The sequence below is a fragment of the Danio rerio genome, chromosome 20 (assembly GCF_049306965.1).
Source record: "Danio rerio strain Tuebingen ecotype United States chromosome 20, GRCz12tu, whole genome shotgun sequence".
Taxonomy (NCBI): Eukaryota; Metazoa; Chordata; class Actinopteri; order Cypriniformes; family Danionidae; genus Danio; species Danio rerio.
In genome coordinates, this window is record NC_133195.1 from 50,053,384 (window position 1) to 50,066,410 (window position 13,027).

A 13,027-nucleotide genomic window follows, 5' to 3' on the forward strand; every position below is an offset into this window, starting at 1 on the left:
AGATAGATAGATAGATAGATAGATAGATAGATAGATAGATAGATAGATAGATAGATAGATAGATAATCTGTGATCTCTATAAATAATTATGATTAATGGTGAATTAATATTCTCTTCAGTAAGATTCTAACTTATGTGCGCCCTCTTTTGACTGGAGCACCGGCCGGAAGTGAGGCAGCGGGGGAATGTCCGGTGACGTCAGAGCGTCTGAACGCCATTAGATCTGCAGCTGTTTGGAGAGAAACAACAACAACACGAACGACCCTCTGCACGGAACTCGCTCTGGACCGCGGGAGCCCGACGCCTCTTTCCCTCCACCGGGCTTCACCGGCTTCTAACCACGGCCGCTCTCGGTGAGGAAACTCTGGCCTCCGCTTCCTCCTCCTCCGACTCGGACACCGGTGGAGCGTCGCCGCCCCCGCGGAAGAAGCACCGAGCCTCGGCGGCGGAGGGAGTAGGAGAGCCCGGGGCTTCAGCAGGCCTACTGTCAGCGACCCACCTTAGCCGAACCGGCGCAAACATGCAGTCAAACGGGACCGGACAGGAGCAGAACCACCCCGCGAACACGCAAAACGGAGATGCCAACGGCCTCCAGAGCAATGCGGGCTCAGCATCGGGGGCCTCCGGGACGGGTTCAGGATCCCTGAAGAAAAAGAAGCGGCTGTCCCAGGCGGAGGAGGACGTGATCCGCCTTATTGGACAGCATCTGCACGGGTTAGGGCTGAAGTAAGTGTCGCGGTAACCCAGAAGCACAACCGGGCCGAGTCGGTTCTGGTTCAACCCGGTTTGACAGATCGAGCGCAAGCACGCAGACGTTATGTGATCGACGAAGCGAGTGAACGACATCGATTTTTAAGCATCGTAATTTATGACAGTCCAAAACATCTCACTATTATAACATACTGCACACATTTGTATTATTCAACTCGTAATCGGACTGATGCACACAAAGAATGATGCGGTCACAGATGACAGCTGCTGTGACATATCTTTTGTCAGCGGCCGAAGGCATATTTATTATGAAATATGCTGATGGATTTATTAAAATCTTGCGTCTTTTTAATGTCAGCGCTTTGTTTATGCGTGTTAACATGACATCAAATCATTATGACATTCTCTGTCTCTATGCTTTTTAATGGCGGCCCTGGAATGCGCGTGTGTGTGTGTGTAGCAGCTGGTTTACATTAGAAAGAAGCCTGCATCTAATTTTAGTGAAGATCTGCTAAAGTCATCAGCTGCCATTCAGATTCAAGCACTGAACATGAATCCTGAATAATCTGCGTCAAAATCTGTGTGTTTGAACACACACACACACTCACACACACAAATGAGGTCTGGACTTACAAGATGAGACGAAAACATGAAGAAAACTGAAAACATCCATCCCCTCCCCCTCTCTCTCCCTCATACACACACACACACATACACACACACACACACTCTCTTTTGTAATCATAGCATGACGTCACTCAGTGAGACCCTGCATTCAAAACACTTTCACACTGTTCTGGAAACCTTCACCTGTCTACAGTCAGCTTCATCAACATGTTTGAGCTCGTCTGCCTTTGTTCACCTAAAAATGGGCTACTGCATGTCAAAGTAAGTCAACATGTGACATAAGAGTCCAGTTTATCTCCTGTCAGCTGTTATAATCACACAAATACACAAAATACATTTTAATGGTGATTATTTTTATTTAATAAGACGGCTAGTTATGTTACATTTATGAGACAATAATCAATATTAGAGATGCAACTTGTTAATAATTAACTCTATTAGATAACGTTGGTTTTATATGCGCACATTCGTTTATTTGTGTACAGTGACCACCTGTGACATGCTTTCTAAATTGTTTACTTTGAATATTCGGTTTGAAATCGCATGCAAGTATGACTTCAAAATAACATTAGCACTATTTAATCAACTGTAAACAATGTTGTAATTTGATAGTCATTGGCTGCTAACAGTGGTGGAAAGAGTACTGAAAAATCAAACTTTAGTAAAAGTACCATTACTTGCCTAATAATGTAGTTCCATTAAAAGTATCTATTGTAAATATTACTCAAAGTATGAGTAAAAAGTAGAGCGTTCAAAAGTACTCGAATAGTGAGTATTTTGCTGTAAAAAGCTGATGCATTTACATGTAATTTGTGCATGTGTGTGTAAACGTAACATTCTGTAGTGCGTTTAGTTATTGCCCAGCAGGCACACAACATCATAAGACGTTATTAGGTTAGATTTAGGTTGTGATGTCAGGTGAACAAAATTCAATGTCTAGGGACAACGCTACTTTGTCCAGCAATGACATTGGTATTTGGTTGATTTTTAGGTTGTGTTAGAAAGTGCCCAAAATCCAACATCTTAAACCAATGTCATGTTGACATCAAATACTGGCATTTATTCGTCATGTATGGCAACCAAAATCCAACATCTGATAGACGTCATAGTGGTAATATCCACACAACATCAAGCTGTTACATCATTAGACATTGATATTTGGTTCATTTTAGGATGGACGCTGGACATTGACATCGGCCTGACGTTGGGTTCTTTTGTCTACACGACGTCTCCTTGACGTCACGGTACAACATCAATCTGACGTCATGTTGACATCTTGTGCCTGCTGGGTGTTTAAGGCTGTTTCGGTCATCATACAGTAAACTTATGTCATCTTCTCATCAGTGACATGCATCTAAACAGTCTCTGGGTCATTGTGTGTAAAGATGTTGGACATATTGGAAACTTTTAGTGCTTCCAAACAGTTTACTTCAATTATAAATCGCCCATGTCTTGAGGTAGTTCATTATGATGCGATTTATCTTCTGTGTGTGATTTAATTGGACAGGAATCACAGGACTGAAGAAAATTAAAGTAGTGAAGTAAAAGTACAGATACATCACTAAAAATGTACTCAAGGTAAAGTAAAAGTACACCATTTTAAAACTACTTAGTACAATTTCTGAGAAAAACTGCTCAATTACAGTTATTTTCTTGTTACTTTACACCACTGGCTGCTAATATGATTTCACTATGTAGAATGTGCAAAAATACTTTGCTGAAATTAAATTATTAAAGAAAAGGTCTGATTTTTATGAATATGGTACCAGCTTTACTCCATTATTAAGATTCTTTATGCAAGATGAGATGCAAGCAGTACTCCGATGTAAATTAAAAATGCTTTAGAAACACAGTCGCTCCCCTGCTGTCCAAAGCCACATCTCCTGATATCACAAATGCGCACCGTAAAGATTACAACGGACAACTCAATAGTTCATGTCATTCGCCTGTTTGAAAACTTTAAAGTACTACTATTCTGATGGAATAACTGTATTATATCTAGCACGTTTTCAGGTGTGTAGCAAGCAGATTTTTTCATAATGTGTAATATCTCATGCATGCAAGGATCGCTGCTCACTCTCTCATGTGCTTTGTCCTAAAGCAACTACTGTATGCTTAGTGTTTGGCTTGCGACGTTCAGGAATTACACTTATTACCAAGCCAAACTTGCATGCTGATTCAGAGCGAACACAGGTACTCAGCGCGGCACAGGTTGTTATTGTGCAAAAATGAATCAATGTGATGTGAATATAAAACCAACTTCACCCCAGTAAAGCAGGCTAGGCGGAATAGCGCTAATTGCTGATGATTTGTTGTTAAACTAAATAAATTATACATTATCGATGCTGTATAAAACTGAACATAGTCACATCAATCTTTCGCAACACTGTGCATATAACCCATTCGTAAAACCACACAATCTCCGTCAGCTTTGCGTGACTAAAATAGTTTTAAAACAGAGAACATTACCTGTCTAAAGGAAATAGTTCAGCCATGGTGTCATGCTTTCCTCAATGTGCAAAAGTAACTCCAATATTGATTCAGGTTCTTTTAAAATTTTGATTCAGCATTTTTTTTTTTTTTTACCACTGTCACTCTCTCGAGTGCACGTGCAAACGGCGGATCTGCGTGAAAGGCTGTGCAGATGTGTAAATCTACATTTGTTGACAGACAGTTTGGGCTACTCATCAGAATTATGGGAATTGTCGGCCAGACAAATTTTAATTGGATGGACAGTTTTTTAGTTTTCTGCCTCACCCAGAATTTAAAAATACATATAAATACATTTAGATCATTTACTTTAATCATTGTGAAGTGACTTTCAACCAGCACAACAAACAAAAGATGTTTCTGAAGACAATCAACCTCTGCACCTTTAATTCTCAAAACTCTAAAAATACAAGGGTAGCAGGAAAAAAAGTTATGCAGAGGATAAAAAATATTAATTTATAAAGAATAAAACAAGTCAGAAACATTGTAAATATAAAACCGATGCAAAAATACACACACACACACACACCTCACAAATAGGCAAGTCTAAAAAAGTAAGGCTTCAGGGATGCTTTAAACTCTTAAAAAGATTCTGCGTGCCTAATAATATAAGGGAGTGAGTTCCAGAGTTTTGGAACAGTAGAAGAAAACGCACGGTCATTTTCCAAATATTGAATTTTATTTGTATGCGTTTAACTACGAATAAAAATATATAGTTATTGACATTAATTGAAAAAAATTGTAACCACAACTGAACCATGGTTTTGCTGTGCTTATATTTTAACCATGAGACTTGTAGTGTGCATGTGCAAATGTTAATCAGTGCACCAAAAAAAACATGGTGGCTACTTTTTTACTGCAGTAAAACTATTGTTAGTTTCTGCAAGGGAAAGACTGAACGTGGAAACAGTCAAGGTATAATTATGCTGTTTAATGAATGAAAAGTGTTTTTATTTATCTTTATGTCTGTCTCTGTTTCCAGTCAGACGGTGGATTTGTTGATGCAGGAATCGGGCTGCAGACTGGAGCATTCATCAGCCACAAAGTTTCGAAACCACGTCATGGAAGGTGAATGGGACAAGGTGAGGATTCTCAATCCATACGCAACTTGCATGTAAAGCAGAAAACATTTATTATAAACGTTATAAACATTTATTTTTAAATCACTATCATTGTTGTGAAGTCACAAAGTTTTGAACATGTTACAGGGTGTCCACAGGGTCTTAAAAAGTATAAGAAGTTGATAAATCAATGTAGAGAATTTTAAGGCCATTAAAAAGTCTTAAATGTTATTTTGCAAGGTATTAAATTTGATATCATATTTGATTACTCAATGTATGGTTGTTTGTTAAAGTTTGCCTGTATTAAATCTGTGAATATCAGGATGGTGTGTAGTTAATGAAATCAATTTAATCCTACTAGATTTGACATCATGCTGCTTTGTTTAATGCAGTAACCAAGCCAACACTCTTATTTCTGCAGTTGTATTGGCGCCAACCTGATGAATTAGCTAGATTTTTATTCAGTATATGAATGATGTTTTAGTTTTGGATTAGTTACTTTTATTAATATTTAGTAAATATACTGTAAGTTAAAATCTCGCTAGTGTTTCCGGTTGAAAGTGGTTATAAGGTTTTAATATGTATACAAAGAGTCTTAAAAGAGATCTTAAAAGGAATGGAATTTCACTCTCTGATTCCTGTATATACTCTGTTTTAAAGTAAATGTGAATATTTATATATTTATACTTACTTTTCCCCTCTTTGTTGTAGTTTTATAAAAAAAGAAACAAATTGAGAAGAAGAATTGACATTAAAGTTCCACAAACTGCTTTCTGCTCTTCTTATGCCAATTTAAGTTGGAGGCCCCTGATATAAAGGCTTAATTTTAATAATGATGAAGTTTAAATCTTGTTGTCGGGAGAGGCGGTCAATTTTATTCTAATTTGAAGTCAGAATGTTTACACTTTATTTCATGGTGTCCGTATTATAGTAAAGTTTTAGATTTGGCTTTATGGTTATGGTTATAACTAATCAGTCTCTCCAGGATTTTGCGTCTAGTGATTCTTTAGATCAACATTTCACAAAACCAATAATGGCATAAGTTTTAAGAAAAGCTGTCATACAGTCAATTTAAGCCACAGATTTTACAAAAATGTTCCTGCAAAATCCTGGAGGAACTGTCTAATTCATGGATGTCAAACTCAATTCCTGGAGAGCAGCAGCCCTGCACAGTTTTGTTCCAATCCTACTCCAACACACTTACCTTTAGGTTTCAAACAAGCCTGAAGGACTTAGTTTCATTAGGTGTGTTTAATTAGGGTTGGAACTAAACTGTGCAGAGCTGCGGCCCTCCAGAAATTGAGTTTGACATCCCTGGTCTAATGTAATGCTTTTACCATAGTAAGTGTCTGTGACTGGGGAATTAGCATAATGTGTTATCATCAGAAGAATAAACCCAATTGCATAGTATATATTTTTATTTTGTTTGAGTCTTTAATTTACACCTTTTATTGACTTGATTTAGAATTATAGATTTTAAACTTTACATTTGAATTAATATTATTGATTTTTTTTATTTTATAATTCATATTTTATTATTTTTGTTACTTTTTATTTATTTGTATTTTATTTTTCAATTTTAATTTTTATCAAAAATATTGTTTCTGTTTTTCCACTTGCACTGAATATTGCTGTAATGACTAGCATGTGTGGCACTAGATTAGAAACAATTTTTCATCAATGTAGTTAGTTCCATTTTTCCACATAAAATATCTTATTTCACTTGTAAATGTTCACATTACTCATGTGCCATAATTTGCATGTGCTGTGTCATGTTTATCAAGGTCTATCCATGCTCACCCATAGATATGGAGAAGGCTATGGGGAAAAAAAGCTAAACCCCTGAAGCCCTAAAAAAAGCTTTATTTTGGATTTTTAAATAGTTTTTTTCTCTAACCACAGAATTTTGTGTGTTTTTTTTCCTTTTTCCACTTCAATTTTGTTTATTTTTTTTACTGATGTATAGATATGAAGGACGCTATAGTAAAAAAGCTAACCCCCTGCCCTGAAACCCCCCCCAAAATGTTGAATGCATGGACAGGTTTTAAATTGGGTTCTTTTCTCTAACCGTAGATGTATTTTTTTACACTTCATCACCAACCTTTAACTAAATAGTGTGAGGTCGTTTGAAAAGTGAACTCCTAATATTGTCTGAAAAGTAGTTTAAGTGGGCAGAAATAAAGAACAGTTTATTTCCTAATACTGGGTTCCCACTGGAAGAACATATGCATTGTAAAACATATGCTGGAATAGTTGGCGGTTCATTCCGCTGTGGTGACTTCTGATAAATCAAAGAATACGCCGAAGGAAAATGAATGAATGAAAAAAATGTTTGATAGATGTTGTATTTCGTACAGGACGGTTTCTTGAAGCGTCCAAGATGACAGGCATAAACCATAATCATGTTCAGTCTTTAGGAAAAATCTTTTCAGAGCTCACTGTGGGATCAAATGAACTCTGTAGGAATTGTTTGCACACATATCTTGGCTTGAGGAACTGTTTAGACCATTGAAGTGGATTTGGGTTTTTTTCATCTTCTGATTTAACAGCGGTAAACTTGAATGTTATTTTCCATTTTAGTTCTTCATCTATTCATAGAGGCGATTTAACAAACACATAAGGTATTTTCGTCTTGGAGATTTTGTGCAGAAATTCTGCTGAATTTAAAAATGATAGGTCCAGGGTTGTGCCGATAAACCATGTTATAAATATTGCAAAAATATCGCAGAGAGCTGAAACCTATGACGATTTTAAAGACGATAATTAGCTTGTTTCGCACTAATGTAGACCTATTACATGTTTTAACTCCATTATTGAATAAAATGATCAATAATAATAAATTAACTATAAATAAAATGAAAGCTTCAGCTGTTTACATCAGCATCAACGACACTTTTGGACAAAAATTAATTACTTTGATTGCTCTTGTGCTCTCTCTATCTCTCTCTCAGCAGCAGCAGGTATTGAAGCACGAGCTGCATGTGAGGGCACAGCCACATCTTAGAGCAAATTAGTTTGCAACTTTGTTGCATAAAAATAAAAGGCTGAATAGCAAAACTGGATTTTATTATTAACAAACATGTTAAATAAAACCATTTGCAAAAATGAAACAACTGAAAAAGAAAATGAAAGATCTCTGAAACAAGCTTAAATGTTCTGCAATAAAACGTGTTGCGGTCATTGATCATTTGAGATTTCTTTAACAGCACTGCTGGATGATTCTCTCTTGCTTTCACAAAAAAGGTTATTTATCTTTTATATACACAAAAGCATTAACGGCGTGTCCGAATCCACTTTTGCTACTTTTAGGACCGCTTACTACTTTTGCTACTTTAAAATCTGCTTTCGCCGCGGCGCATGGTCTAACAGGGTAGAGCTTATTCTCTCAATGAGTTATAGGTGTGTTTTGAGAATAAACCAATCAGAGTCTCATCTCCCATTCCCTTTAAGACCCTTTAAGTTGCGTCGCACCATAACACATTTGCTATTTACATGTCGGACTTTGTAAGTGGAAAAACAGAAGGATTCGCTAGAAAGAAAACAGTTAAACAGAGCATCTACAGCATGAGAATGAGCCTCCTCATTCTTTACTTTCACTCTTGTGGATAACGAAACGTGTTGTACGCACAGACATCCATTAGCCTACACATAATTTATTTCGTTTGTTAAGCGCAAAGCTTTGTTTTAAAACTATTTTTAAATTCAGTTCTAATTTCCGGCAAACTAATAAATGAACAATAATAATGAAGTGTGTTCAAAAAACTGAGTTATTTCCTAATACACATGCTGTCCCACCTATGGTCTAAAACCTGACAGGTGGACAAATCTAAGCTTGTTTTTTTTAAAACAAATATAAATATGCATATAATAAATAATACTGCTAATAATAATAATAACATTATACAAAAGCAAATTGTTATGAATAAACTAAAAATGCCCCCCGAGATGAAGAAGACATGAAGGCGGTGTTTTTTTATTTATGTAGGCTAGAAAATAATAATTTTTGTAATATTTTAATAATTTAATTCTTTTTGCTTTGTAAAGATATTTGCGTATTGCTGTACATCATGTCTGTTATAAGAAATGTTTAAGCAAGGCGCACAACTAATGCACTCTGAGCTGGACTATAGACCTGCTTTGATCTGGTCTATTGTGCAGTCTATTATAGTTCCTCAAATAGCAATGCGCCTTAACACGCCTCCTTTTTTAGACCAGAATGCCTATGGGCACACATATGAGCGCAAATGCATTTGCTATTTAAACAGCGTGCTGCAAAACGTCAAAACGACTCTTGCGCCGAGCTGAAACTAACAAACAACAATTGCGTCACACCACATTGCGCCGGGTGTATGATAGGGCCCGTAGTGTGAGAAATTAACTGCAGTTGGAAAAAAATTAAAAACGAAGTGCCCAAAATCACATATAGTGCCATGACGAAAACGGACTGTTACTGCGTGAAACGCCAGAGGAAACTAGCGTCGAATGCTCACATAATCACATTAATCGGACTATGTAGCATAACATGTAAAACAGAAACATTCTAACACCGACTCATGTAAACACCTTAATCATATTATTGTTTTCTTCAGATTAAGGCAAATAATTAGATCACTGATGTCCATCTAAACGTAGTTACTGTTGTTCTCATAGTGGCTATAAAAGTCCCGCAAAATGATATTCAAGCTAAAACCATTTTAATATTATTCAAAGCGCAACAGCGCTCTGTTTTTCCATTCATTATAGCTCATTGAAATTCTGCTTTTTAGTCAGGGAATTTGCCATTTGGCTTACAGTGGGAACCCCGTGGATCATGATGTTTAATTCAAAGTATTTGGGGTTGCTTGTTTTGTCACTGTGCATGGATGTGTGACTGTATTATGGTTTTACTCCGGTTAAAGGTGGTATATTTTCTCTCAAAATGCTGGATGAGAATGCTGAACTGACGCAATTTTTTCTTTGTTGGACGCAGGCTGAAAACGACCTCAATGAGCTGAAAGCATTGATGCATTCACCCAACGCTATTGTGGTAAGACCAACTGGACCCGCATGCACTCTTAATGCTGAACGCTTCTGAAGATTCATCTGGAACAAGGGCAGTAGAAAGCACTCTGAAACAGGGATGCGCAGTATTGTCAACAAATTAGGGGCATCATATTGACCTTATTCTTTCTGTACTAGCGTCCGCAGCCATTTGAATCTGCTTGGCTTGAGACTTCTGGTCTCATTCAATTCTATTGATGTTTAGACATTAAAAACAGCTCATTATGCTGCTTGATGTAGCAAACTGATATTTTCTTATTGTGTTGTTCTACTTTTTATGTATAGTAATGAACACACTTGTTTTAGAGTTGTAGTTTGACCGTGTTCTACCATTTATTATTTCTAGTCATCCTAGTTCAGGCAACTGAATCGGAAGTCCACACTTCCAAATCACAGAATAAGGTCAATAGGATCCAAGATTAGTAAAAACCTTTTTTTTTTTTTAGGGTTTTCACAATAATGGAATTCGAAACCCATCAGTTCTGGTATTTTAAAAACGTCTATTTCCCGCTAACATTTGAGCGCTGTTGAGCACGTTTTTAACCAGTTGTGTTCACGTGCTCATCAGAAATAACTGTGATTTTCCGTAAAGGTCATCAGTTCACCGAACTCACCGATGCTTACTGAATGTAAACACAGATATAGGAACACTGGAGCGTTTCAAAGTCACGATTCATCAGTGGAATGCTCGTATGTCAGCTTATAGACAAACCAGCTGATCGACATGACTTTAAAACGCTCCAGTGTCTCTTTATCTGTGGCTACACTTAGTAAACAGCCTTGAGTTCGTCGAACTGATGACCTACACAGCCAATCGCAGTAATTTCTGATGAGCACGTGAACACAATGGCAAATCACCGCTGATTATGAACGTGCTCAACAGCGCTCAAATGTCAGTGAGAAATGGACATTTTAAAAATTTTTGTACAGATTGGTATCGAGTTCCAGTGTCGTGACAACACTATTTTCTTTTACGCTTTCTGTGGTTATAAAAGGGGCTTCATTTATTTTTCATTTTGTTTAGTCCTAAATTGTTCTTGTCTGTTTTCACGTGATTTAAACTTGCGGTCTGAATTTGTAAGTGGGATTTTTTTTTTATTTATTTACTTTTTATATCATTAAATAGCCAGTTTCATTCTTTAAGATGAAGCATCATTACTTGTAAAGAGTCGTAGTACACTAACAAGTTATGCAAAATCAAATTCCACTAGCATAGCCAGAAAAGAGAGTCTGACTGTGTAATATAAAAAATGGGTGCACTCAAAAAAAACAACAACATTTTGTTCAAACTGCTATTTAAAATGAGCTGAAACCGCACAATTTTTGAGGTTTCTTTGGGACAACTTAATGGTTTTATGTTCAATCAACCTAAATTTGTAAAAACTAATAAAATATCTACATGTTGTCCCAACACAAATCTATTGTGTGGGAACCAACATTTTGTACAGTGTGTGCCACTTCTATTATAAGATTTAGTCAAATAACAAATTTGTTCTTAATATTTGGCATAGATAACACGCAAACTAATATATTTTAATATTTTAAGGGCAATACATTTATTGACATTAGCATTATCATTTTATTTTGTCGTAAAAGAGCCTATGTATGCCGTAAAGGTGCGTTCACATGAGACACGGATGAAGCATCAAGCGTGAGTGATTTACATGTTAAGTCAATGCTAAAAACGTGTTAGTTGAGCGTTTTGTGCATTTGATGCGCTTAATGAGGAAATAGAGCGATTCGCTCGAGTTGGAAAATCTGAACTTTAGCAGACATCCGCACCAGGTTAACAAAGCAAGAGCTTGCCCTATTAGGGGCGCAGTTATGACGTAGAACCTGTTGTTTGTGTCCTGAGGGGAAATCCTTTTGCCGACACCAGACAACAGTTCATCAAACTTCACTCAGCTCAGTCAGAAGCATCACTAAAAGCTTCCACCATCCAGGTTTAATTTCTAGAGAGCTGATGAACTCATAGAGCTGGGTGCACCTCAGAAAGGATCCAGTGGACTCGGACATGGCGCTGAATGAATATACGCTTTTTTTCAGCATTCCTAAAGCACAGCTGCTCTCTCAGTAAAATCCCTGTTAGCTATTTTGCAACAAAACTAGAGTCGCCAGGCAGACAGGAGCCCCGCCCAGGACACAAATCAGTGTCTATTGTGAAATGCGCGAATTAAGCAAGTAAACTCAATGTTAATGTGTCTATTTATGCATTTTACGTACATGTCCCATGTGGTGTGAACACAGCATCAGGTTGTAGTAAACTTTCGTGTTGTCCGTGGCGACTGATGATTGAACAAATGTCATCATAAACTATGCTTATCTGTCATGCGTATTATTTAAGCTCTTTAACTATATTATAAAATGATCATATGAGACAGTTAAAAACTTTTTGCTTTCAGTTTACATTTTCATTTTAAAGTTCTGAGGTTACAGAATTAACCCTTTAACCCATTAAAAATAACATAAATTTTCATTCATTTAATTTTGCATGGATAAATAACAGCATGATAAAATAACATGACATTATAATTGTACCTGCAGCACTTCAAGGTTCTTTAACTTCAAATTGATTTAAGCACACATTAGGTCTATGTTTCATTTAAACCACTGCAGACATCACAGCCCAAACATCTTTTAAAAAAATGCACAAAAAAAAATGTAAAAAGTGTCTAAACGTAAGGCTGCTGCATTGCAGAGTGTCTCAGAATGCCACTTTTCATACCTGTAAAAGTGCGCTTCATAGAGATTTTAAAAGTGAATACAAATCATTCAAAAGGGCTCATTGTTGGGTCAAGTGTACTGTTGTTGTGCATTATCCAGTTTAATTTTAGTTTATTATCTGAATAAAGTCAGCCCTCGCCTACTAAAAAGCTAAATAGGCAGCCTTCTGAGTTGCTATCACTGCTAAAACAAAACAAAATTGATGGCAAATTTCCAGTTAACGTGACCACTGATCAACATGAAAGTGCCAAATGAGGTGCCGGCTCCAGAAATGACTTATAAACCCTAATTGTAAGAAATCAAGTTTAGAAAAACTGTTTCTATTCAGACTCTAGGATATTTTAGATTTTATTCGTGATTTTTAAAATACATTT

The 13,027-nt window shown here is 36.7% G+C and overlaps 1 protein-coding gene across 1 annotated transcript in view; it reads left to right on the plus strand.

The window, feature by feature from the left end:
• The first annotated feature begins 153 nt into the window (after nt 1-153).
• wdr26b (WD repeat domain 26b) overlaps nt 154-13,027 on the plus strand; it is a 35,056-nt gene continuing 22,182 nt past the window's right edge. Inside the window, exons 1-3 of the mRNA NM_001202442.2 lie at nt 154-726; nt 4,811-4,910; nt 9,859-9,915. Of these exons, the coding sequence (NP_001189371.2) occupies nt 341-726; nt 4,811-4,910; nt 9,859-9,915 (543 nt within the window). The 5' untranslated portion in view covers nt 154-340. The remainder of the gene's footprint in view (nt 727-4,810; nt 4,911-9,858; nt 9,916-13,027) is intronic.